The 23,898-nt window shown below is 45.8% G+C and overlaps 1 protein-coding gene across 1 annotated transcript; it reads right to left on the bottom strand.

The window, feature by feature from the left end:
- Positions 1-1,164: 1,164 nt before the first annotated feature.
- PDCL3 (phosducin like 3) lies at positions 1,165-9,244 on the bottom strand. The gene is made up of 6 exons (XM_060169284.1): positions 9,114-9,244; positions 7,662-7,791; positions 5,132-5,222; positions 4,799-4,942; positions 3,639-3,847; positions 1,165-1,538 (listed from the first exon to the last, which is right to left on the bottom strand). The coding sequence occupies exons 1-6, from the start codon at positions 9,117-9,119 to the stop codon at positions 1,396-1,398; spliced, it is 723 nt and encodes a 240-aa protein (XP_060025267.1). The 5' UTR covers positions 9,120-9,244; the 3' UTR covers positions 1,165-1,395.
- Between the last annotated feature and the right edge of the window lie 14,654 nt (positions 9,245-23,898).

The raw sequence follows: 23,898 nt of genomic DNA on the forward strand, positions 1-23,898 counted from the left end.
GAGGCAAGATTTCACAGGAACACAGATCAAAGTGGCACAGCATACGTTGAGAATCACACCCTGTACGGGCTCCGCAGTGGAATGAATTCTGCTGCCCTGTCACGGTGGACGCAGCCCCCGACCACACTCGGGCATAGCTCTCTCCCCCGGGAGTTATGTGCACCGCAGCTCTCAGGCCAATGCAGCAGCCATGCTTGCACCACCGCACTTCACTCTGATGGCAGCTGACAACAGAAAAACTAACCCATGGGACCAGTAGACGAGTGACAGAACTGACCAAGCTTATTTCGACCCTGCAACTAAAATTTCATGAGAAACTCTTCAAGGAAGACTATGACACAGAGTATGTTTTCATCAGCAGTGCTGGCTCTCACGTGTAGAGAAACAAAGTCACTAACACAGATCGTTCGGACAGATCAAGTGGGTCACAGCTGCTTGTTATTTTCCAAATTACGGCAAAAATAAAGGACAATAATCTGAAGGAACTTTGTGCCCTCTCTGATTCATACTTTTAAGAGTCAAACCAGCACTGAGTACTACATCACTCAACACAAGCATTAGGGAATAACGGTTCCCCTAATTATTCTGTCAATGTCAATTTGGCAAGAAGTGGTAAATGCTAAGAGGATTCTGGTTCAGAAAACATCTTGCTATATATTTTACTGACTGATTGAGATACACATTATCTATTAATGTGTGTGCTTATATCTATTTCCAAAAAAGAATTTAAGGTGACCTTTTACAGTAACTGAGACTGACATCTCAACAGCCTGAGACAAAAAATTACTTTAACCAGAAAAAATATTTTACCCCAAATGGCGGTAAATTGGAATCTTTTAGTTACTGCTTTGATAAGGCAGTATTTGTTTCCCCCAAATTATTGTCTATTTCTTCTAAATAGGATAAATACTAAGACTTCTTCCTACCAATTACACCTGTATTTTATTTGAGTTAATAATCCTGTTGCTACCTCTATAAAAGAATAAAAACAAATAATAATATAAATGCAAAGCTTACCTTGCCATTTTCCACTGTATAATTTACTCACATTACTGAAAAAAAAAAACCCTCCATATTTCTTCTTTTATAGTTTTATGTGAACAAATAGTGAACAGCTTTACAGCTTACCTAAAATACAAGTGAGGAAAACATAGACACCTGCCATACTAATATCTGGCTTTTATTTTTTCCTTAAGGAAATACTATTAATTTAAAAAGAGAGTTCCAAGAAATTTAAAAGGATTCCCAGCAATGATTGCTTCTGAGATCTATGAGATTTGAAACATAGTTATAAAAGGCTAAAACCAAACCATACGTTCCTACTTGTTCCTTTTAAAAAAAATTCAGATGATGTGTCACATCAAGCAAGCTCATCAGGTTACCAGGGCCGCAGCCTTAGTCATCCTCGGAATCACTGGCCCTCCTGGCGGGGACGGAGCACAGCACAGACGAAAGCAGCACATCTTCTATGGGTTTCTTAGGGTTTTCCTCCAGGCTTGTCTTGACTGCTCCAGACTCAGACAATTTCCACTCCAACTCTACATGATAAAGAAAAAGCAAGTTGCCTAAGACACAGTCTGCATGGGGCCCTCAAGCCACAGTGTTTTTCTAAGCAGAAGCTACGATCATCAACATTTGATGACAATTTAATTTGAGGGCCATATTTATAAGGTGCCTGGAAGAAAGGGAAAAATCAGAACCTTAAGAAGGAAAAAAATACCTGCAAACACTTTTCCAGAAGATGAGGTCAAATGGGATATTACATACATTTGAACCTCTATGATAACTAAAATAAAAAACAGAGCCTAAATCTATCTTCTAACAGCTAGTTTCTCGGCTTGCACAATTTCCCAGGAAAGAAACCAGCACGAAACATGCAAAGGAAATGCTTTTCACAGTCCTGCTGGTACTCTAATCATTAAATCTAAATTTAGTTAACAAAAGGAGATTCTTAAACCTCATGCCCAATATCCCAACCTATTAGAGTCAAAGGCTCAATGTATGATGACATCCTAGGTCTGATACATTTGTTCCAAGTAATAATAATTTTTAAAAGTACCAGAAAATAAAGAATCAGTGACTAAAGGCTCAGCTCCTGTATTTTATGCTCTTGTAATCAGTGGAACTCCACATGGGTGTGAGACCTTGTGAAGCACAATCAAGTGATGTATTTTTCCACTGCAGAAAAGACCCCAGGCAGGACTGAGGGACAGCTGAGAGATTCTACTGCAAATAGCCTGGTTAAAGTGATGCTCTACCAATTAGAAACTTGTTAAAATCTGAACACCAATTTTACTGAGCCGTGTTAATTCAAAGTGCTCCACCAGTATTTTCAGCTCCAGGTACCTTGGTTCAGTGTGATAAAAATTCAACAAATTTCTTAAAAATGATTTTTTTTAAGATTTCTGATTCTTAAGAATATATTTAAATTCACACATATGTATAAATGAATGTATTTAATGTTACTGTTCATTTATATGCAGTAATCATTATTTTACATGTTCACTAATCCTCAAATGAAACTTTTCCTAGAAATAAAAACTATAATTATTATTGTATACTTATCTCTCTTCCCTCATGGTACGTGCAAAAAGACCAAAATAAGAAGCAAACCCATATTTAGTTTGAAACTCCATATGCCTCTGAACACTGGAATAATGCATAACTGATGTAACATATGTGTGTCTATGTATGTATGTATATGTTTATACTTTTCCCAGTTGAATATCTTACATAAAGAGTTACATAAAGTAGAATATAAAGTCATATTTTAACACACATTTCTGAAGACTACTAACTAAAGCACAGTTGGACATACTATTTCACTAAACAGATAAAGAATTCGACTTATCAAGAAACCTGCAGGCCTCAGCTTCTCTCTCTCCTGTTATGTGTGCATATGTATTTTAACACCTCCTGTGTAACAGGCAGAAAAAAAAAACGTATCCTTCAGGAGTTAAGAGGGAGAATAAACTTTTTTTTTTTTTTTGCGGTACGCAGGCTTCTCACTGTTGTGGCCTCTCCCGTTGCGGAGCACAGGCTCCGGACGCGCAGGCTCAGCGGCCATGGCTCACGGGCCCAGCTGCTCCGCGGCATGTGGGATCCTCCTGGACCGGGGCACGAACCCGTGTCCCCTGCATCGGCAGGCAGACTCTCAACCACTGCACCACCAGGGAAGCCCTAAACTTTTAATTTAAAAGCTACTATTCAACTGAGAAAAAATTTCTATAGATTTATATATATGTACATTTGTACATATGCAGATACGTATAAGCATGTGTCACTAATAACGTTCATGTGAATTAAACAAGAAATGAACAATGTGATCTTGAGCTACCAGTAAAAACGAACATATTCAACTGTAGGGACAAATAAAACACATCAGACATTAATATTAAATATTTTAAAGTCCATTGTGCCCTCTTTTAACTGAGAATTACTAGAGCCCAGTTGTAACTGCCCCCAATGACTTGTCTAAGATGACAGATTCAACGTGCTTCTTCCCTTTTTACAATCACTCGCATGGGGGCAAAGGTGAATCTGACAAGTCATCCTAATGTGTGTCTAGGAAACAGGCACGCTCGTCAACAGAAGCACCTCCTCCCCATCTCCCACGCACACCTCAAAGAGGCCCTTACCATCCATTGTCAGGTTCATGCCACCGAACACCAGAGGTCCAATAAACTGAGCCTTGATATCACCTTCAAGGTACACAAATATTGTGGGCAGATTCCTATCAGGATAGTTGGGTATGCAGGTGGTTGATATGGCTTTGATAAATTTGACATCAGGAAACTTCCTGGCAAGTCCAATAAAGTGCTGATTTATCAGGGCACACAGGGGAATCCTATAAAAAGAGAAACAGAAGCCAACTGTGATTCTGCATTTGTACATAATAAATCTCAACTACCCTTCTGCCCTACATAAAACCTCATAATGACTCCAGCCAAGATGAACTAACATTTAGACAAAACTTTCTAACATGTTTAGGCAAAGGGAGGAACTCAAAATCCAAAGCCCAACTTAATTTGACTGAAGAATAAGTTAGAAACACAGCTCCAACGTAAAAGGTAACTGTCTTGCTCTTCTATAGGCGAGAGCATTCAAGGCTTACAATGTGTGATTCAGAAAGCATTTCCTGCTTCAAAGAAACTCCCTACACAAGCATTAGACTCCACAGGATGGTAATAAAATTGGAGGAGAGAAGCGCTGGGGGTCCACTGCCTCACTCGCCATGGACAATTCACAAAGGTTGCCCTCACCATCGACGAAGAGTGATTCATTACATGGAATTGTGAAATGCCTGAGCTTCTCCAGAGGGACAAGTGACTGAGGAATTCATTTACAATTTAAAAAAAAAAAAAAAAGTCTCCTCTGCTACACTGTAACAAAAGCATTCCTATTAGTCACATATTAATTTGAAAGTCTTAAGACAAAAATTAGGCTATAAGGTTTGGGCAAATCAGCAACAAAAACACTAGTTAAAAAAACAAAAAACAGGGCTTCCCTGGTGGCTCAGTGGTTGAGAATCCGCCTGCCAATGCAGGGGACACAGGTTCGTGCCCCAGTCCGGGAAGATCCCACATGCCGCAGAGCGGCTGGGCCCGTGAGCCATGGCTGCTGAGCCTGCGCATCTGGAGCCTGTGCTCCGCAACGGGAGAGGCCACAACAGTGAGAGGCCCGCGTACCGCAAAAACAAAAAACAAAAAACAAAAAAACCTCCTGGGTGGATTAAGCCTGAGATGTTCAAGATATAAATTCAAATTAACATTTAAATACAGTCATGAGATCAGCTCACCCTTGTCTGTAAAGGTGCAAGATGACCCACAAGCCCTCACCGGCTTTGGTAACTTCTTGAACATAATCCTTTCCTGAGATTTCCAAAACTTCTCCAAATTTATTCTTCAGTTGGGTTGCTTTCCACTCCGCCAGTCTTTGCTGCCTGCACAACAGAAGGAAGAGAGAGACATCTTACAAACACAAACACACACACACACACCACCCTTTTCACACAGCAACCTTTGTAAAGGTCCAGGTTTATTTATCGATTTGCCAGATTTATTAATGTTTCAAAGGACACACATTTTAGTGCCACACAAAAAGCCAAGCAGTCCCTCTGGGTGGCACTAACCTGTACATTGCAACTGCACGTTCGTCTTCCTCATTAAATTCGTCTTCATTATCCTCCAGTTCTTCCAAAGTCATGTCTTCATAAGTTTTCACTGAATGTCATTGAGTTGGCAAGAAACCAGAAATGTGAAAGATGAACAAACACATTTTGGTTTTCTTCCCTTCACTCTTTTCCTAAAGAAGTGCATGCAACACCAAAAGATCCCCAGCCCACCAAAACCCAAATAAAGAGTACTTAAGGTGTTACACTAGTAAATAAGAAGGGGAGGGTGTATTTAAAAGACAGCTGCCAGCCTGGCTCTCTTACCTCCACACAATAAGGATACAAACGGGAAGTTTCCCAAGTTTATAAAAGAGGAGAGTTGTATTTGCCTGAGCTAACCTGGCCGGATCTTCAAGCACAGACATTCACGGACAGGTGCATAACAGTTCTCATGCCTCTGGGGAGATGGAGGATACCCACTGAGGTCCTCCCCAGCACACCCTTCCTAGAGTGAAAGGGCTATCCCCTGGTCTTCTCTTGTGAGTGCTAGGCAGCTCTACCTTTTCTTTTAATCAACTGCTATAAAATCTGTATTTTGTTTTATTGCCATAAACACCCTTGCTTCTTGACATCACTTCAGGCCTTTGTCCCCAGACCCCCACCCCATCACTACCTGAAACTGCTCTTATCAAGGTCAATAATGACCTCTGTCTTCTCAACAGATGAGCACATCTGACCCAACCCATCACCACCTCCTCCCCAAAAGCCCATCTTCCTCTGGCCCCCCCTCCCCCCTCCCTCTATGGCTGCCCCTTCCTCAGGCCCTTTGCTGACTGGACTCGTTTTCTTCCTTATTGATACTCACTCCCTTGGTTGATCGCATCTCACAGCTTTAAATACTAGCAACGTGCTGACAACTCCCGAAGTTATGCCTCCAGCCCGTATTTCTCTGGCTTGGGACAGCATCCCCAGCTGCTCCCTTACCATCTCTATTCGTCTAACAAAAATCTCAAAGTGACCATGTCCCAAACAGAGTTCCTGATCTTACCTCCAAACCTGCTCCTCCCCAAGCCTTCCGCATCTCAGCTGGTAGTAACTCCATCCTTCTGGCCGCTCGAGCCCAGAGCCCTGCAGTCATCCTTGACTTACCTTCCCTCACACCATCATAGGATCCATAAGCAACTCCTGTCAGTCCTACCTTCACAACACACCCAGATCTGGCCACTCCCACCCACCGCACTGCTCCAAGCCAATGGTACCATTTGCCGAAGGTACCACTGCAGCCTTTTCCAGACTGGTCTCCCCACTTCCTGCCTCGCCTCCCCACAGTCTGCACTCAGTAAGGCAACAACAGGACGGTGCTGTCAACACAGAGGACACGTCACTCCTTTGTTCAAACCTCCAGTGACATCCACCTCATTTGGCAGCAAAGCCAAGGTCCGTACTAGAAGCTACAAGGTCCTAAATGGTCCGAACCCTAGTTGCCTCTTTGAAGCTCCTACTACTGTCTCCCAGTCCTGCTGGCTTCCTGGCGGATTCTCCAACACGCTTTCCACTTCTCACTCACCTCCCTCAGGTCTACTCAACTGCCAGGGGGCCCTCTCGGACCCTTTCTGCGATTATACCCACCCCTCCTCCGGCCCCTTCCTGCCTTATCTTCCTACATTTCACTCACATATCATGTACTGTCTGTCTCTCCCGCTAGAATGTAAGCTCCAAGAGGACAGGGGTTTTTGTCCGACCCATGCACAGCTAAAGCCCCACTGCCTAGGAACAACACCCAGCACACGGCAATCCTTCAGTAAACATTTGCAGGATAAACGCTTTGTAATAAATCCTTCTCTAAATTAGCTCTAACAAGTCAACAGGGGACAAAAGGCCTAGCCCCTGTGGTCAATGGTTCTCAAACTTTGGCGTAAATCAGAAACTCTTTGAAGCACTGGTTTAATATGCAGAGTCCTGGGCCTTACCCCCAGAGATTCTGTTTCAGTAGGTTCTGTGTGTTGTTGTGCGTGTGTGTTTTTTTGGGGGGGGACAAGCACCCCAAGGGATTCCGATTCAGGTGATACAGCTACATGTGAGAAAGCCCCTCTCCTAGACCCTGTACACTGCAAACATCTTATGCTTCCCCAAATCAAGCTATTTTAATATTCGTAATCAAACCACAATGATAAAGTATACCCTCACGAGAATACAAACACTAAAAACTTTTGAGCAGATTTCCATTGACATTATCCAAAGTGAATCACAGACCAGGAAAGTCAAGACTTGGAAATACTTTCCTCGGGGTTATCACGTGCTCATCCGAAACAGACGAGGAACTGTGCAAACGGAGGGGGCCTCTGAAGTCCTAATTCTGTGGCCCAGCAAGCTGAAGCCAGAGACGCCCTGTGACCCGCCTGAGATCCCAGAGGCAGCATCCAGCTCAGCACTCCAATCCCTGGCTCCCAGCTCTTGCTCAGAGGATCCTTCTACCAAAGCAGTGAGAGGCCTGGCGAGTTGTCTCCTAAGCAGACAGACGCGCAATAACGAGTAGCGGCACGCTCACCAATGGACTGCTGAAGGACCCGCTGCTCCTCCTCTTCTGCCTGCTTCTCCAGATCTTTCAAACTCTCCTTTGAGGGCAAGATGCCCTTTTTGCGTAAGATGTCATTCCACTCGGTGTCTGCATTGGGGTCCTAGAGCAGGTGGACCAAGGATACCATGAGTGCCAAGTCCACTGTGGAGGGCGCCATGGGTAAGGAGGGGTCAAATGGGAAAGTGGGGCTTCCCTGGTGGCGCAGTGGTTGAGAGTCCGCCTGCCGATGCAGGGGACACGGGTTCGTGCCCCGGTCCGGGAAGATCCCACATGCCGCGGAGCGGCTGGGCCCGTGAGCCATGGCCGCTGAGCCTGCGCGTCCAGAGCCTGTGCTCCGCAACGGGAGAGGCCACAACAGTGAGAGGCCCGCGTAAAGCAAAAAAAAAGCAAAAAAAAAGAAATACTAACAGAATCCTTTCCACAGGGTGGTCAGGAAGGAGGCGATGTTTTTAAGCTGAGACCTGAAGGACAGAGGATGCAAAGGAGGCCAGGGCAGCCCTGAGTTTCCTCTTCACCAGACGCGCTGGATTTGGAGATGATCGTCCTCTCCAGCCCCTAATCAAACCCATACTAACTCCATCTCCCTTTTGCCGCTGAGTCAGAGATGAGTCCCTCAGGATTCCTGACCATAGCGAGATCCGGGAGGCAGCAGAATGACCTCTGGAGAAGGGTCCTTCAACAGTGACCAAACTGAGTTGTCAGAGATTTTCTCATAAAAGCATCCATTTCCACGGTGTCATTTTTTCCCACTTTTCCGTGGGTTTTAGTCAAATTCCATTAGCAAATTCCTGATACAATGAAAGAACAAAACTGGGGGATGCGGTTTTATCCATTTTAAGATGGAAAGTAACTGGGCTGCGGGACCCTCGGGCTGAGCTCTGGAAGCCAGGGAGTCCAGAGGGGGCGCACCTGTCAACCTGAACACCAACGTTGCGGGGAGGGTGTAATAACCCCTCACCCTGCTCTAGGTGGAGTCAGAACACGGGTTATGTTATGGGACACCCCACCCCCCAGGCGGGACCCTCCACTCGTGCAAGCCTCAGCTTCCATCCGCGAAGGGGTCCACAAGGCACCTGCTCAGGTGCTCGCTAAGAGAGTTAACAAGTAGGAAGTAACTCTCAGTTAAGACCCGGAGAGGCCTTCACAGGCCGCACGGGAGACGAGCTCAAGGAGAGGCAGTCCCCAGGGCTGAGATTCCAGAGTGGGACACACGGCGTGGGGACGCCCAGCCCGCGGACCCGCGGGACCACGCCCGCCCGTCCGCACCGCGCCTGCGCCGGCCTAGCCTCGCGTGGCCTCCCCGTGCCTGCGGCGCCCGGCGCTTCCCACAGGTCTGGCAAGGACAGCCCGCCGCCGGCGCAGACCCAGCGGGACAAACGAACGGCCGCAGCCTCCAGACGTCGCGCCCGCCGGCTTGCTCACCTGCATTTTCTCACAACTCCCTCGAGCCCGGCCGGCGACGGCCTAACCACCCCTCAGCTCTCTTTCACGCACGCGCGCAGCCACCGCCCCTTCTTCTCCCACCCCGGCCTTCGCCCCGCCCCCCGGGAGCGAGCTGGGCGGAGCCAGCGGGAAGCGAACTCTCTCCTCTGAGCCTGCGCCCGCTTCTCAAGAGACTGGCGCGAAAGCTGTGCGCGTGCGCGAGGCAGGACGCGCCTACAAGTGCGACTCTGAGCCAATCCCCGGGCGCTACCTAATTAGGGCAGGTCTTCGGCCTCCGAGCCCTGAGGCCGAGGTGCCGCCCGCTGCGGGACCGGGGGGCCTTCCGCCGCGGGACGAAGGTGTCTGAGGTCTCTGCCCAAGAAGTTAGAATTAGAAACGCGTTTCAGTGATTCAGTGTTACAACTAAAAATGATGCAGGGTTACCTAAAACAGAAAGGTGAAAGTCTCTTCACCTGGTTGAGCCTCAGGCGTTTTATATTTGCAGAAGTGCTTAGCCCTTTGCGGGGCACACTGGAGGTACCGAGTAGAACTCAGCAAACTGAATTGTAAGATACAGGGGCTGGGCCCCAGGCTTCTGTGTATGCAGCACTTGGAATTTGAGTTAAGAAAGCAATACTCCTCCCTGCACATCTGAGCTAGGTGGCCGACTCCTGGCAGCTTAAGCAGACACAGGTAACACAGACCCACACATCTATAGGGTAGGCTAGGACTCAACTTGGACTCTCAACTTTGGCTACATTAGAACCACCTGGGAGCCTTCCAAAAACTGCAGCTACCCTGGGGCTCCATCCCCAAATTAAATCTCTAGCAATGGGACCTGGAACTGATTATTTTCTTAAAGATCCTCAGGTGTTGCTAATATACACAACCATTGATATAAAGTGAATCAAATGACTCCTTGAAGGCAAGGAGCTTTGATTTAATCATTTATAAGAATTCTTAAGATTAGCTAACTCCTTCCCACAGAATTATAGGTCACTTAAAACATGTGGTTATTCATTTATTTGGCAGCAAACTGTGAATGAATTTTCCTGGTTTCACCAGAAAAGTCAGGACCCAGGCTAGTTTAGAGTGGGTTTGGCCCAGTGCTAAGCTTAGTGTCCTCCACAGCACTAGAGGGGGCGCTGTTTTACCCTTTTCTCTTTCCAAGCCGTGTTACTTCCGGTGGCCGACACTCACCTCCACCCCCACCCCGTGATCCCTCTCTCCAGAGGAGATTAACAAGCCAAAGGCTCGAACTCTACTGCCTTCTGGTCTCTCAGAGAAAGGTGCCTCTCCCACTTTGGTCAAAGACTCTATCCTCCCGTGCTCCAGACTGCCGTCCCTCCCACCTCCCCAGAAACTTCTGTCCATCATTCCATCACTCTTAGCTCTGAAGAAAATAATTAAGGCTCAGGAGAAAAAATTGGAACTGTAAGGATGGAAAAAGAAAAGAATTGGAAAAAAAGATATCTATCTGTGGGTGATATGATATGATAGCATACTTGGAAAACCCTGGGAGTATCAAGTCTTAAATTCATACTAACAATCTGAGAATTCGGTATAGGAGCAGGATAGTAAATTAACATACAAAAATCACCTTAGTCTGTATTTATAATAAACTAGAAGATAAAATGGACCCTAATTACAGTAACACCAGAAAAGAAAAATAAGCACCTAGGAATAAACTCAAGAAGTACACAAAAACCTACGTGAGAAAATTATAAAACATTCCTGAAGATAACGAAAGTAGACTTGAATGAATGGAAAGAAATCCCTCATTTTTGGGTGGAATGACTCAACATCACAGAGATGTCAATTTTCTCCAAGTCAAAGTGTAAAATTTAACACAATCTCACTTTAAAAACCTAACAAATTACTTTCTGAGGGTAGACAGGTTGATTCTAAAGATTTTATGATAAAATAAACAATAAGAATGGGAGACTGAGGGGACAACTAGCCCAACTAGATATTAAAACAATGTGGTATTGATGCAGGAATAGACAAATAGATCAATGGAGCAGGAAGTTCAGAACAAGTCTGAAAATAGAGCCAAGTGCATACAAACATTACTGTTTGCTTCAGATGGCATCTCAGTCTGTTGGGGTAAGGGATGGGCTCTTTAATAAACGGTGTTGGGGCAGTTGGATAGCCACTTGAAAATAGATAAAATTGGATATGTACTTCCCAGTGTATATTAGATTAAAAATTAAAAGCTAAGAGTACTAGATTAAAACATGGGATGATTTCTTTATAACCTAAAAATGGAAAGAGGCTTTGATAACTATTACTCAAAATCCAGAAAATCAAATTTTAGAAAATGACAGATTTGACAGCACTATTTACATTAGTCAAGACGTGGAAGCAACCTAAATGTCCATTGACAGAGGAATGGATAAAGGAGATGTGGTACATATATACAATGGAATACTACTCAGCCATAAAAATGAATGAAATAATGCCATTTGCAGCAATATGGATGGACCTAGAGATCATCATACTAAGTGAAGCAAGTCAAACAGAGAAAGACAAATATCATATTATATCACTTATATGTGGAATATAAAGAAAATGACACAAATGAACTTATTTACAAAACAGAAACAGACTCACAGACTTTGAAAACAAACTTATGATTACCAAAGAGGAAAGGTGGGGGGAGGGATAAATAAGTTTGGGATTAACATATACACACTACTATATATAACATAGATAGTTAACAAGGACCTACTGCATAGCACAGGGAACTCTACTCCATAATCTATAGTAACCTATATGGGAAAGGAATCTGAAAAAGAATGGATATATGTATAACTGAATCACTGTGCTGTACACCTGAAACTAATACAACATTGTAAATCAACTATAATATAAAAATTAAATTTTAAAAATTTGCATAAAAATAGTGAATACATACATGCCACCTTTGGTGTAAAATAAAAGGTTAAATAAGAATACGTGTATGTATATTCAAACATGCTTAACTTTGCAAAAATACTCACAGAAAGAAGAAATCAGAAATTCATGAAGTGGTTAACTTGTTGTAGGATAAGGGGGTATGGAGATCAAGTGGTAGCAACAGAAAGTTGGGAGTGAGAATCCTCTGATAAACTTTTATTTAGGGGCAGATAAGTTTTGTGAGGCCTGAAACACATTTGATCTTGGAGTCTCTCTTTAAGGCACTTACATGTGGAATCTAAAAAAGGAAACAATAAAACTCACAGAAAAAGAGACAAGACTTGTGGGTATCAGAGGCGGAGAGTAGGGGGAGAAGAGAATGGATGAAGGTGGTCAAAAGATACAGACTTCTAGTTATCAGATAAATAAGTAGCAGGGATGTAATGTACAACAAGGAGGACTACAGCTGACGTTGCTGTATGATCTATGGGAAAGTCTTTAAGAAAGTAAATCCTAGAGTTCTCATCACAGGGAGAAATTTTCTTTTTCCCTTTTTTCTTCTCTCTTCTTTTTTGGAATCTATACAAGATGGCGTATGTTAGCTGGACCTATTGTGGTGATCATTTCACAATACATGCAAATCAAACCACCATGCTGCACAACTTAAACTTATACAGTGATGTATGTCAATTGTTTTTTTTGCGGTACGCGGGCCTCTCACTGTTGTGGCCTCTCCCGTTGCGGAGCACAGGCTCCGGACACGCAGGCTCAGCGGCCATGGCTCATGGGCCCAGCCGCTCCGCGGCATGTGGGATCTTCCCGGACCGGGGCACGAACCCGCGTCCCCTGCATCGGCAGGCGGACTCTCAACCACTGCACCACCAGGGAAGCCCAGAAATGCAAATTCTTGGCCTCTGCTCCAGACCTGCTGAATCAAACTTTCTGGGGTGGGGCTCAGTAATCTGGATTTTAACAAGGTCCCCAGGTGTTTTTGGTACACGGTCAACTTGGATAAGCACTGGTATATAGGGTTTGTGCCACCCATGATACTTCTCCCCAAATTTGCACAACTGACCTGTAGGCCCCTGAGCCAGAACGTAAATCTTCAGCAGCAGATGGCCCCAGGAAGCTCATTTATGAGACAGGAGATGAAATAGTAACGGCCAGAGGCAGCGCCTGTGATTCTTTTCTTCCCCAGGACAAGTCCAGGGAAAACTGAAATTGAATGTTCAGCCTCAGAGAAGATTTTTCAGGGTCATGCTGAGAGACCAGTTCTTTCCAGAAGAGACCAGTTCTTTCCAGAAGAGACCAGAGGTGATCTAAAGGGCTGCAGGGTGGCCTGGCTCCAAGCACTTCCCTGCCCTTCCCTTTTAGATCTTTCTTTGGTGGGGGTTGGGGGGGGGGTGTTTGCCTCAGAACTTACACACCTTGCTGGTAAAGTCCACTGCAGCAGCTCCCAAATCCTGTAGGGATATATATGGCTGCAGGCTTTCAAAGAGCGGTCCCCAACCAGCAGCATCAGTGCCATCTGGGAACTTGTTTGAAATGCAAATTCCACGCCCACCGAATCAGAAATTATTTTAACAAGCCCACCAGGGGATTCTGACGCACACCAGGGTGAGAACCACTGCTTTAGACACATCATATGCTCAGAGTCTCTACTTTCACTCCCTTCAAGCCTACATTCAGGCAAAGATCTCATGAACTTTCTCTCAAGTGGAAACTGATTCATCAACGCTTCCTCCAGAAGTATCTGCCTTTGATAACAGCAGCTAATGCTTGTTGAGTTCGAGGCACCAGGAGTGCTTTCTGTGTGCTAATTTCTTTCATCCTCACAACAATCTGCAAAGGTTCTATTAGCCCATTCTACAGATGAGAAAACTGAGGCACAGAGCTATTTAGTAACTTGCTGAAGGTCACACAGCTATTAAGTAGCCTAGCTGGGATTAGAACCCCACCAGTCTGGCTCCACAGCCCATATGCTTAACCTCCACCCTACTTGGCCTCTATTTTTTTTTTTAATTTATAAAATTGAATTAGAAATTCTCCACAACATGTACACATCCTTGACATAATAAAATTGATTTCATTGTGCTTTCAAAATTACTGAATATTTTGACCTGCCAGTTTAAGGGTATTGAACACGGTTTTGATGTCTGAGAAATTTTCAGAGACACAGATTTAAATATAGCTCTGATTTGAAGGGAGAACAATGGCAGAAATCACTGGAATGAATTTCTGACCAAGACATTCCACGTGTCAGTCAACGGTGGGGAGGTGATTGGGGGAGGGGCACTTCTTTGCCTGCTAAAATCTCTCTACGTATATGGCTGTCTTTTCCTGATCTCAGCCTGGCTACGTAACAACACTTAGAAAAAACAAAACTAGCGTTTGAGTGGTTACTATACAGCAGGCATTTTCACTTCATTTCTTGTTTGATCTTCATAGCAACTCAGTAGAACAGATATTATTAGCTCCAGTTTTCCAAATGAAAAACTGAGATTCCCAGAGTTTAAGTAACCTGATCCAGTTACACAGTTAGCAAGTGACTGAAGCCAAGGGTCTTGATGCACAGCTTTTCTGTTCTTTGAAAAATGATTGAATTGTGATTCAAATCTTGTTGCAATCCTCTTCTCGCTAGGAAGGTGCTACACCCTTTTGTGGTGTCACCCTCAATGATTATGGTCTGGAGAGGATTCTTCCCCACTGTCTTACCTGTCCCATTCATGACCAAGGTCCCAGGATCCTGGCATCTCCCATGTGAGATGATGAGTGAATGTGAAGTGTGTGTTCAAGAGGATGCTAACTGATGCCCAGGTGTGTCACCTTAGCCTCTTGAAGCATCCCGGCAGAGGTGCTAACAGAGGCAATGATCCCAGGGGTTAGAAATAAGAATCTTTGGGACTTCCCTGGCGGCCCGGTGGTTAAGACCTCCACTGCAGGGGGCACAGGTTCGATCCCTATCAGGGAACTAAGATCCTGCCTGCTGCTCGACGTGGCCAAAGTAAATAAATAAATGAGAATCTTTGCCTGGAGCAGCCCTACTGGGTTTCAGTGCACAAAGGTTGTCTGCTTTTCACTCAGGCAGTTCAAGCAGGAGGCTCCAGGTGATGAAATTGTGTCCTGGTTGAAATGTTTTCCTTTGGGAACCAAGTCTGTGGTTTCCTTAGTTCTGGTAACAGATACGCTTTTAGTTGGTACAAACATTAATTTGAAAATTAAAAATAGAAGATTTCAGGGCTTCCCTGGTGGCGCAGTGGTTGAGAGTCCGCCTGCCGATGCAGGGGACACGGGTTCGTGCCCCGGTCCAGGAGGATCCCACATGCCGCGGAGCAGCTGGGCCCGTGAGCCATGGCCGCTGAGCCTGCGCGTCCGGCGCCTGTGCTCCGCAGCGGGAGAGGCCACAACAGTGAGAGGCCCGCGTACCACAAAAAAAAAAAAAAAAATAGAAGATTTCAAAGCAATGCGTGACAATATTAACAGTTTCCTTGGGTGGTAGGCAAACAGGAAACTATTTATGTTTCTGTACTTTGCAAGTTTCACGTAATGAACACATACTGTTCTCATAGTGAGAAGTGACGTATGACAAGTTGAAGATGCCAGTAGGAGGTACATTACTGGTGGACCGTCAGGGACCATCAAACCCAAGGAGCGTCTCCGTCTGTGGACTGAGCACCTGGAGGTCATCTTCCCTAAGGTATTCTCATAGTGTTCGCCCACAGTTCTTCTAGAAGCATCAAGGCGACACACTTGAGAACCCTGTTTCATTAATAAGTCTTTTTCAGCTAAGTCAACTCCCAAGGCTGTGAGTGGTGACTGGATTTTGCCAAGAACTGGAATCAAAGTGGGCAAATACTGCCCCAGGCACCCTCCACTGCACTTCCTTTAAAAGAGGGAGTGTTTTCTAAAACCCTCACCTTCGCCTCTGCCTGCGGGTACAGCCATCCCACCTGCCAACCCCCCAGGGCCCTGCCCCCCGAGACTGACAGGGGTGGCCCTGTCTCTGGGAACCAGCTCTATGCTCTGCAACCCCTCAGCTCCAGAGGATGTGAAAACACTCCTGACAGAAGAGACCAGAGTCTGCTCCATGTTTCTAACAAGGCTGCCTGCTTGTGGCTCACCCTGGAATAAGGAGACCAGAGATCCGAAGTCTGTTGAGATCCTGACGGAGGGGGAGTGGTGACAGCAAAATGCTGTGTCAAGCAGCATCTCAGAGGCAAGTGAGGGTCCCGATGGGCCCCAGAGCACCTCTCTAGTTTGCTTCATTGGTGGAGGCAGCAGAAGGGAGGGAATTCAGATGTGTCCAGTTGCCGGGGAGGGCTACCAGTGTCTGTTATCCATTCCCTGGCAGACAGAGGAAGAAACCGGCTGAGCTGGAGGCCTGGATTTTTTTTTTTTTCTGGCCACACTGCGTGGCATGTGGGACCTTAGTTCCCTAACTCTGGAAACACGGAGTGTAAACCACTGGACCACCGGGGAAGTCCCAGGAGACCTGGTTTCTACAAACTACTGGCGCCACTACTCCCGAAAGCCCTGCCATCGGCAGTGACCTGAATCACTCCCCTCAGGGAGAAGCAGTGAAGCCCATGTCATGTTATGGTATCTCCCTGAGCCTATCTCCTTAGGCTGGTAGCTCCCTGATGACAGGATTGTTTCTCATTTTGTTCCCTGTCAGCTTCAATGTTTTTGAAGGACTCTTGCCTGACTTTGTCGATCTCTTTCCTCTAGTCACTTTCTACAAGTCACGTCCCTTTGTGTCCAGAAGGAGCCAGGAGCCCAGAGGAACAAAACCTCCCAAGCAGGTCGGTATTTCCCACGGCCGCATCCATGGCCACCTGGAGAGGGGCAGGATACTCAGAATGGACGTGGTGGCGCCTGGCTACGTGGCCACCAAACTGCCCTACCCCTCGGCCCTCATGCCGGAGCTGGTCAGCAACAGGGCTCTGCAAGCCAAGAAGAGCAGGGCGACCAGTGCCCAAGATCAAGTCCAATCCCTTCCAGCGGGCTGTGCGCAGCAAGAAGGAGCTCAGCAGGATGTGAGCCTTCACGTCCATCACCAGGACGGTGTCCTCCTTCCCCAGCTCATTCCCCACAACCTGGTGGAGAAATCAAAGGTCCGGACCTAGGAGTTCTGATTCGGGGGTGATCACACTCTTGGCCATGTTCGGTGTCATACAGCCCCCGTCTCAATGTAGGGTATATGCTGTGTTGCAGGTGAGCGTCACTGCATTTTAGAACATATTTTAGTTACAGGTATGTTTAGATTGAACCTAAGTGGTTACTTATTAGGCACATCCTGTGAGCTAATAAAAAAAGCCGGAAGATCACTGCGTGCATGCAAGACCAAGGATATAAGGATGTCATGTCCTATTAAGTCATGATTATTCGTTCTGGTTATTCAAACTGGGGTAATGGTGGTGGTTAACCATGTGTTCCTCTGGAGGAGGCTGCTGGGAAGGGATTGTCCATCAAAGACCATCTGGACTTGGCCTCCGAACACGCTGCACACGCCGCCAGCTGCCACAGTCTCCGCTGAAGAGGCAACAAGCATCTCCTGCCCTGGAACCCTACCTGTCTAGCCTCCTGCCATAGCCTCCCCTCTCCTCTGACGCACCCCTCCCTTTTGGCTCGCTGGACCTTTGAATCAGGATAAAACCCCCTCTTTATCCACAATCTCTCCCCTGAACGCTGTACCCCCTCTTCCCTCGTGTTCCCCGAGAAGCTGGGAAGGGGTTGGGGGAAGGGGCAGGGAGGCTGCTCGGCGTCCAGCGGCTAAGAGTGATTGGCCGGGGTGGGAGGTACCCACGGCCTCGGTAGATCAGGCGCCCTGTGTAAAGTCCTGAGGTTGATGCAGACAGAGGCCAGAGGTGGCTCTGAACCCCCAGGAGTGTTCTGGCTGCCCTGGTAGGGATCTCGACTCAGCATCTCCACAAGCCTAGGACCTCCCAGGAATTCAATTTACAGTTATTAATTGAGCACCTACTGTGTGTTGAGCATGCATTAAGAATTGTAGGTAGGGCTTCCCTGGTGGTGCAGTGGTTGAGAGTCCACCTGCCGAGGCAGGGGACGCGGGTTCGTGCCCCGGTCCGGGAGGATCCCACATGCCGCGGAGCAGCTGGGCCCGTGAGCCATGGCCGCTGAGCCTGCGCGTCCGGAGCCTGTGCTCCGCAACGGGAGAGGCCACAACAGTGAGAGGCCCGCGTACCGCAAAAAAAAAAAAAAAAAAAAAAAAAAAAAAGAATTGTAGGTATAGCACTGTCCTAGACAGTTGGGATCCACACCCTCATGCCCTCGTGGTGTTTTAATGTCTGCAAGAGAAGACAGACGTCGAATCGGGAGTTAAAAGAATAATGAGGGGTACGAGGGTCAAGTACAGGTTACCGGGGGAGAAGGTCAAGGGAAGTCTGCCTGTGTGGGTCAACAGAGCCCCTGGGGAGAAGCTCCTCACTAGACGGGATTAGAGAAGGGTAGTCCCACAGCAGCCCCCAGGCCGCTTCCCCCAGCCCCCACGGTGGAGGAAGGTGGACCAGCTCATCCTTAGATAAGTCGATCGCATGCTCAGGATTCAGAAGAATTTCAAAGCAGTGCTTTACTTTGGGTTCCAGCCACACCTTCTCATCCTTTCAGAGAATATTCACAGGCATGTTCAGGAATGGAGTCTCTTTACCATTTACCTCGTCTTCTCACCCAATATGGACCTTCACTTCAGCTTTCCGGGGCAGCTCCACACATCCACCCCTTCCTGCAGTCCCCAACCCTAACCCCTCCTCTTTAGACCCTCTCCCTTTCCTCTTCTGGGTAATCTGGTCCACAGCATTCCGCCTCTTTTCCGTAACCTCCAGTTTCAGCCATTCAGTTTATCATGTTCCACTCAGATGAAATGGGGAAGGGGGTATATTGGATCCTGCCGGTAGCGCATCTACCAGCCCCTGGCAGGCTTTTGCACAGCCAACAGCCTTCTCCCCCTGGCATATCACAGCATTAGTACCTTGCTAGAAGAATCCTTTCCGCTTCCTCAAAGTTGAGTTCTGTGTTAGTCAGCTAGTTACCCACCAAGAATCCTTCTTCTCTTCTTCTAAATCTAAAGCAGCAGGGTTTTAGAGCGATGTGGCCCCCGAGGCCACATTTCCCGAGTGTGGGCCTGTTGCTGATTTCTCTCCAAGGGAGGGGAGCGATGTTCGCCATTTCCAGGCCTGGACCTTAAAACAATGCACGTGCACCCACCAAGCTGGAGCACAGACTCCTGGCAACCGTGCTTTGATGATGCAGGGTCTGGGGGAGGGGCAATGATTTTCACCATCCTGTGCCTCTCAACAGCTCAAAGAACAGAGCCGCTCCACTGATCTGGGTCATCCATGTCAGAACTGTAAGCTAGAGGGAAAAACGTATTTATTCTTCAAACCACAGTATTGTTTGGTCTCCTACTGTAAGTAATACAAGTTTCATTACCAAAATGTCTCTTTTTGTCTGGCAGTTGAGTGGGAAGGACCCTCCCCCTGTAAGAAGATACATTTTACAATGTTGTCCATCTCTTTAAGTGCCAATTGAGCATAAAATTACTGCCCTGTGGGGACTTCCCTGGTGGTCCAGTGGTTAAGACTTCACCTTCCAATGCAGGGGGTGCAGGTTCAACCTTTGATCAGGGAGCTAAGATCCCGCATGCCTCACAGCCAAAAAAACAAAACATAAAACAGAAGCAATAATGTAACAAATTCAATACAGACTTTAAAAATGGTCCACATCAAAAAAAAAAAAATCTTAAAAAAAACAAATTACTCCCCTGTGGCTTTCCTTCCCACAAACACTCCTCACTCTTCTTCACCTGCTTCAGGTAAAGGTGAGTTTTCCCTGGGAAGGTGACAAATGGTAGCTCTTCCCTCAACCACCCCTCCTCTGAACCTGCAGACATATGGTCTACCAGCCGGCTGCCCAGAGCCCTAGCGTCTCTGCAGCTGCTGTGCAGTGAAGCCTCTTCTTCTGGACTCTGCTTTATTACAGCAACCCTCTAAGTTCCGTTTCACCAATGTCTGGAAGGCAAAGACTAAGGCTATAAATAAAATAGGTCCTACTGCCTCTTCTTCAGGGTTTCTATTGGTTGTGACTTAATCTCTTGAGGCAAATTGATGGGTTTAATATTAAACTGAAATACCAAGAGTCAACAAAGAGATCATAGAATTGAACAAAAAAAATAAACCTTTCCAGAAGGCGTATTTTTCCAGCTCTTTGGATGGGGTTTGTTTGGGCCAGGAAAATTTGTTTCTTTCAGGTATTGAGGTAGACAAGATAAATACCTTTATAAAGACTAAGAAAGCCAAAGAGTCTAAACATGGTTGGGGTTGTTTTTGTTGTTTTTCTTTTGTTTTTTTTTGGCCATGTTGCGTGGCATGCAGGATCTTAGTTCCCTGCAGTGGAAGTGCAGAACGCTAACCACTGGACCACCAGGGAATTCCCTAAACGTGTTGAATTGGAAAAGAATCTGAAACTCCAAGCAGAGGTTGGGTAGGGTCCCTGCTTAGCCTCCCCCAATTCATCCAGATCCCTCCTTGGCCCCAAATCAGGAATAGCTCTGGCATTCCTTGGCCATGATAAACTCCTGCTCCACTCTGACCTTGCACTAGGTATACCATCTCTACCTAATAAGTCAAGGGCTGAGAGGGTAGCAGTTGTAGCTTTGCAACTTCATGTGCAGCTCAACCTTGTACCCTCATCCCATCTCACTCTTTTTTTTTTTTTTCCGGTTCAGTCTAACTTTAGTTTAAAACCATCAGTCCTTTAACAACATTCACAAACATTAACTGTCCCAGCACTAGAGGAAAACATAATGATGACAAGCTAGTCTAGATGGAGGGACCCTGGGTAGAAGGTGTGATCAAATCATAAATGGTACCGTCAATGTATGGAAGGCATGTAATGAGGTCTAAAGGGAAATATTTTATTAATTAAATCATGTATAAATAATGCCTTGATATTGCATTATAACCTGATGCTTTTTATCACTTCAAATGTATGTTAAAGTGTGACTTTTTAATTATAAAAATAAATCCTACTCAGGACATTTTAAAGGCAGCTATGATACTCTTCATAATAGATCTAAAAATCACTCTACTTAGGTGTCTAACTTATTTAGTACATTCACTGTTTGTCTTTCATCATTGACTTGAAGTTGTTTTCTTTCTTCTTATTTTAACCATATTCTCCTAAAGGCCCAAAGTTTCAAACTAAAGGACTGATGTAAACAATTTCACGTGGGGTTGGGCAACTCGTACTGTGAAGACCCAATGCCTTTAAAATATAAAGTGAGGAAAACAGTCTCACTCTTGACCTCAGCCAAGGGCTGATTCCGTGTCCCTGGGAGACAGACCATTGTGGTGAAGAACTGTAGACACTGGAGCCAGTTAAACCTAGGTTTGAATTCTGACTCCGGCATTTAGTGAAAGACCTACGGGCCAGCACCTCTATCTCACCCACCGGACCTGCGCGCAGCCCAGTGTCTCATGGAAGTGGGCTGGCTCATCTCATCTTTTGTGACAGGGTCTACAGAGGGGTCTTAAAATATTCTATTTCAGAAAATAGGCTTGAGACTTATTGCAAAGGCTTATAAAGGTGAAAATAAGAACCGAATCCTAGAAGTGTGATGTCTAAGTGACATTTTAAAAGGAGGACTCTTAAATTGGATGAGAAGCTTGAGAGACTTCAAAGAAAGAAGGCTGAGTGCAGTGTAGGTTCACGGCATGTATCGTCGGGGCCCCTCCATACATCCACGCCCCTCAAATATCATTTATAGAGGAGGCACCTGAGAAGGTAAGGGCCTGAGCCTCACAGTTTCTTGAGGAGTCTGGAGTTGGTATGTGGAATTTTTTTTGTTTGTTAGTTTTTTAATTTTATTGAAGTATAGTTGATTTACAATGTTATGTTAACTTCTGCCATACAACAAAGTGATTCAGTTATACATATATGTGGGTATATATACATATATATATATACATGCTTTTTCATATTCTTTTCCATCATGGAATATCACAGGATATTGAATAGAGTTCCCTGTGCTATACAGTAGGACCTTGTTGTTTATCCATCCTATATATACTAGTTTGCATCCTATATATACTAGTTTGCATCTGCTAATCCCAAACTCCCAGTCTATCCCTCCCCCACCCTCTCTCCCCCTTGGCAACCACAAGTCTTTTCTCTATGTCTGTGACCCTGTTTCTGTTTCATAGATATATTCATTTGTGTCCTATTTTAGATTCCACACATATGTGATATCATATGGTATTTGTCTTTCTCTTTCTGACTTACTTAGCTTAGTATGATAATCTCTAGGTCCATCCATGTTGCTGCAAATGGCATTATTTCAGTCTTTTTCTGGCTGAGTAATATTCCATTGTGTGTGTGTATATATATATATATATATATATATATATATATATATATATATACACCACATCTTCTTTATCCATTCATCTGTTGGTGGACATTTAGGTTGTTTCCATGTCTTGGCTATTGTAAATAGTGCTGCCATGAACATAGGGGTGTGTGTATCTTTTCAGATTATAGTTTTGTCTGGATCTATGCCCAGGAGTGGGATTGCTGGATCATATTGGAGTTGGTATACGTTAACTTAATGCTGTAACTTCGAGCCCTTGGTCGGCAATACAGAAGCAGCTCCCATAGGGCAAGTCCCTTTGGTACCATTTGTGTAACAAAACTCATCTTTGAAATGTAATTAGAGCCAACACTCCCTGAGTGCTCACTAGGTACCATCATGCTAAGCCCCTCATGTGGACCATCTCCTCAGTCATCTCTAAAACGATGTGAAGGTGCTGTTATTTTTTCATGGAAGTGACCAGCCCACCGTCCCCCAGCTAAAAAGCAGAGTCAGTATCTGAAGCCAGCCAGGCTCTCCCGGGCTTGTGCTCTCAACGCTCGACAATAACGAGATTGTTGGAACACGATAAAACAACACCAAGGGCTTCCCTGGTGGCGCAGTGGTTGAGAGTCCGCCTACTGATGCAGGGGACACGGGTTCGTGCCCCGGTCCGGGAGGATCCCACATGCCGCGGAGCAGCTAGGCCCATGAGCTATGGCCGCTGAGCCTGCGCGTCCGGAGCCTGTGCTCCGCAACGGGAGAGGCCACAACAGTGAGAGGCCTGTGTACCGCAAAAAAAAAAAAACAACACCAAAACCAGCACATTTTAATCATACGTATCCTATTACTTAAAAAATATACCCGATAAGAAATAAGAAATGAAAATGTTGTGTCAATGCTACTTTATTTTTTACACAACTGAATATTCTAGTGAAGAGAGAGCAAGAGAATTCTCTTTAAATACTGTTCACAGAAAGAAATTTGATGTTTGTTCAAAACAAATGCTCAGTTGCCTCATCTGATCCAGACTCCCTTTGCCGCTGAATTCTGAAAAGAAAAAAGAAAAATGTACAGGTCAGATTGAATCATTATCAGGATGGAGATGAGGCCCAGGGTCATGTTATTATATAACATATTTTAAAATACCTCAATTTGGCATGTCATAAATGCCCATAATTGGTACTCATAAGGTTTGTTGCTGTAACTGATCAGGCCATTAGGTCAGTGTGAGAGCTGTGGCCTCAGGGAACATCTTTCCCAGTTTGGCCAGGGCGGCTAGGCTCCCCAGCATCTGGACAGCTCTCTCAGGCACCTTGGGCTGCCAGGGCCCCAGTCACTGTCATTTGGTCCAGGGGCTCCAGGAGGGAAGCTGGGATGCCTCTGAAAGACAGTGGCCTCATGTCCCTGGGACCACATCAACATGAGAGACAGTGGTGGCCCAGAGCTGCTCGTGTGCAGGGACTCGAACTGCCACAGGCCAGAAGCCAAGAAATCTCGCCAGATTTCACCTCCAGGTCT

This window comes from Lagenorhynchus albirostris, chromosome 13, assembly GCF_949774975.1.
Source record: "Lagenorhynchus albirostris chromosome 13, mLagAlb1.1, whole genome shotgun sequence".
NCBI classification, from domain to species: domain Eukaryota; kingdom Metazoa; phylum Chordata; class Mammalia; order Artiodactyla; family Delphinidae; genus Lagenorhynchus; species Lagenorhynchus albirostris.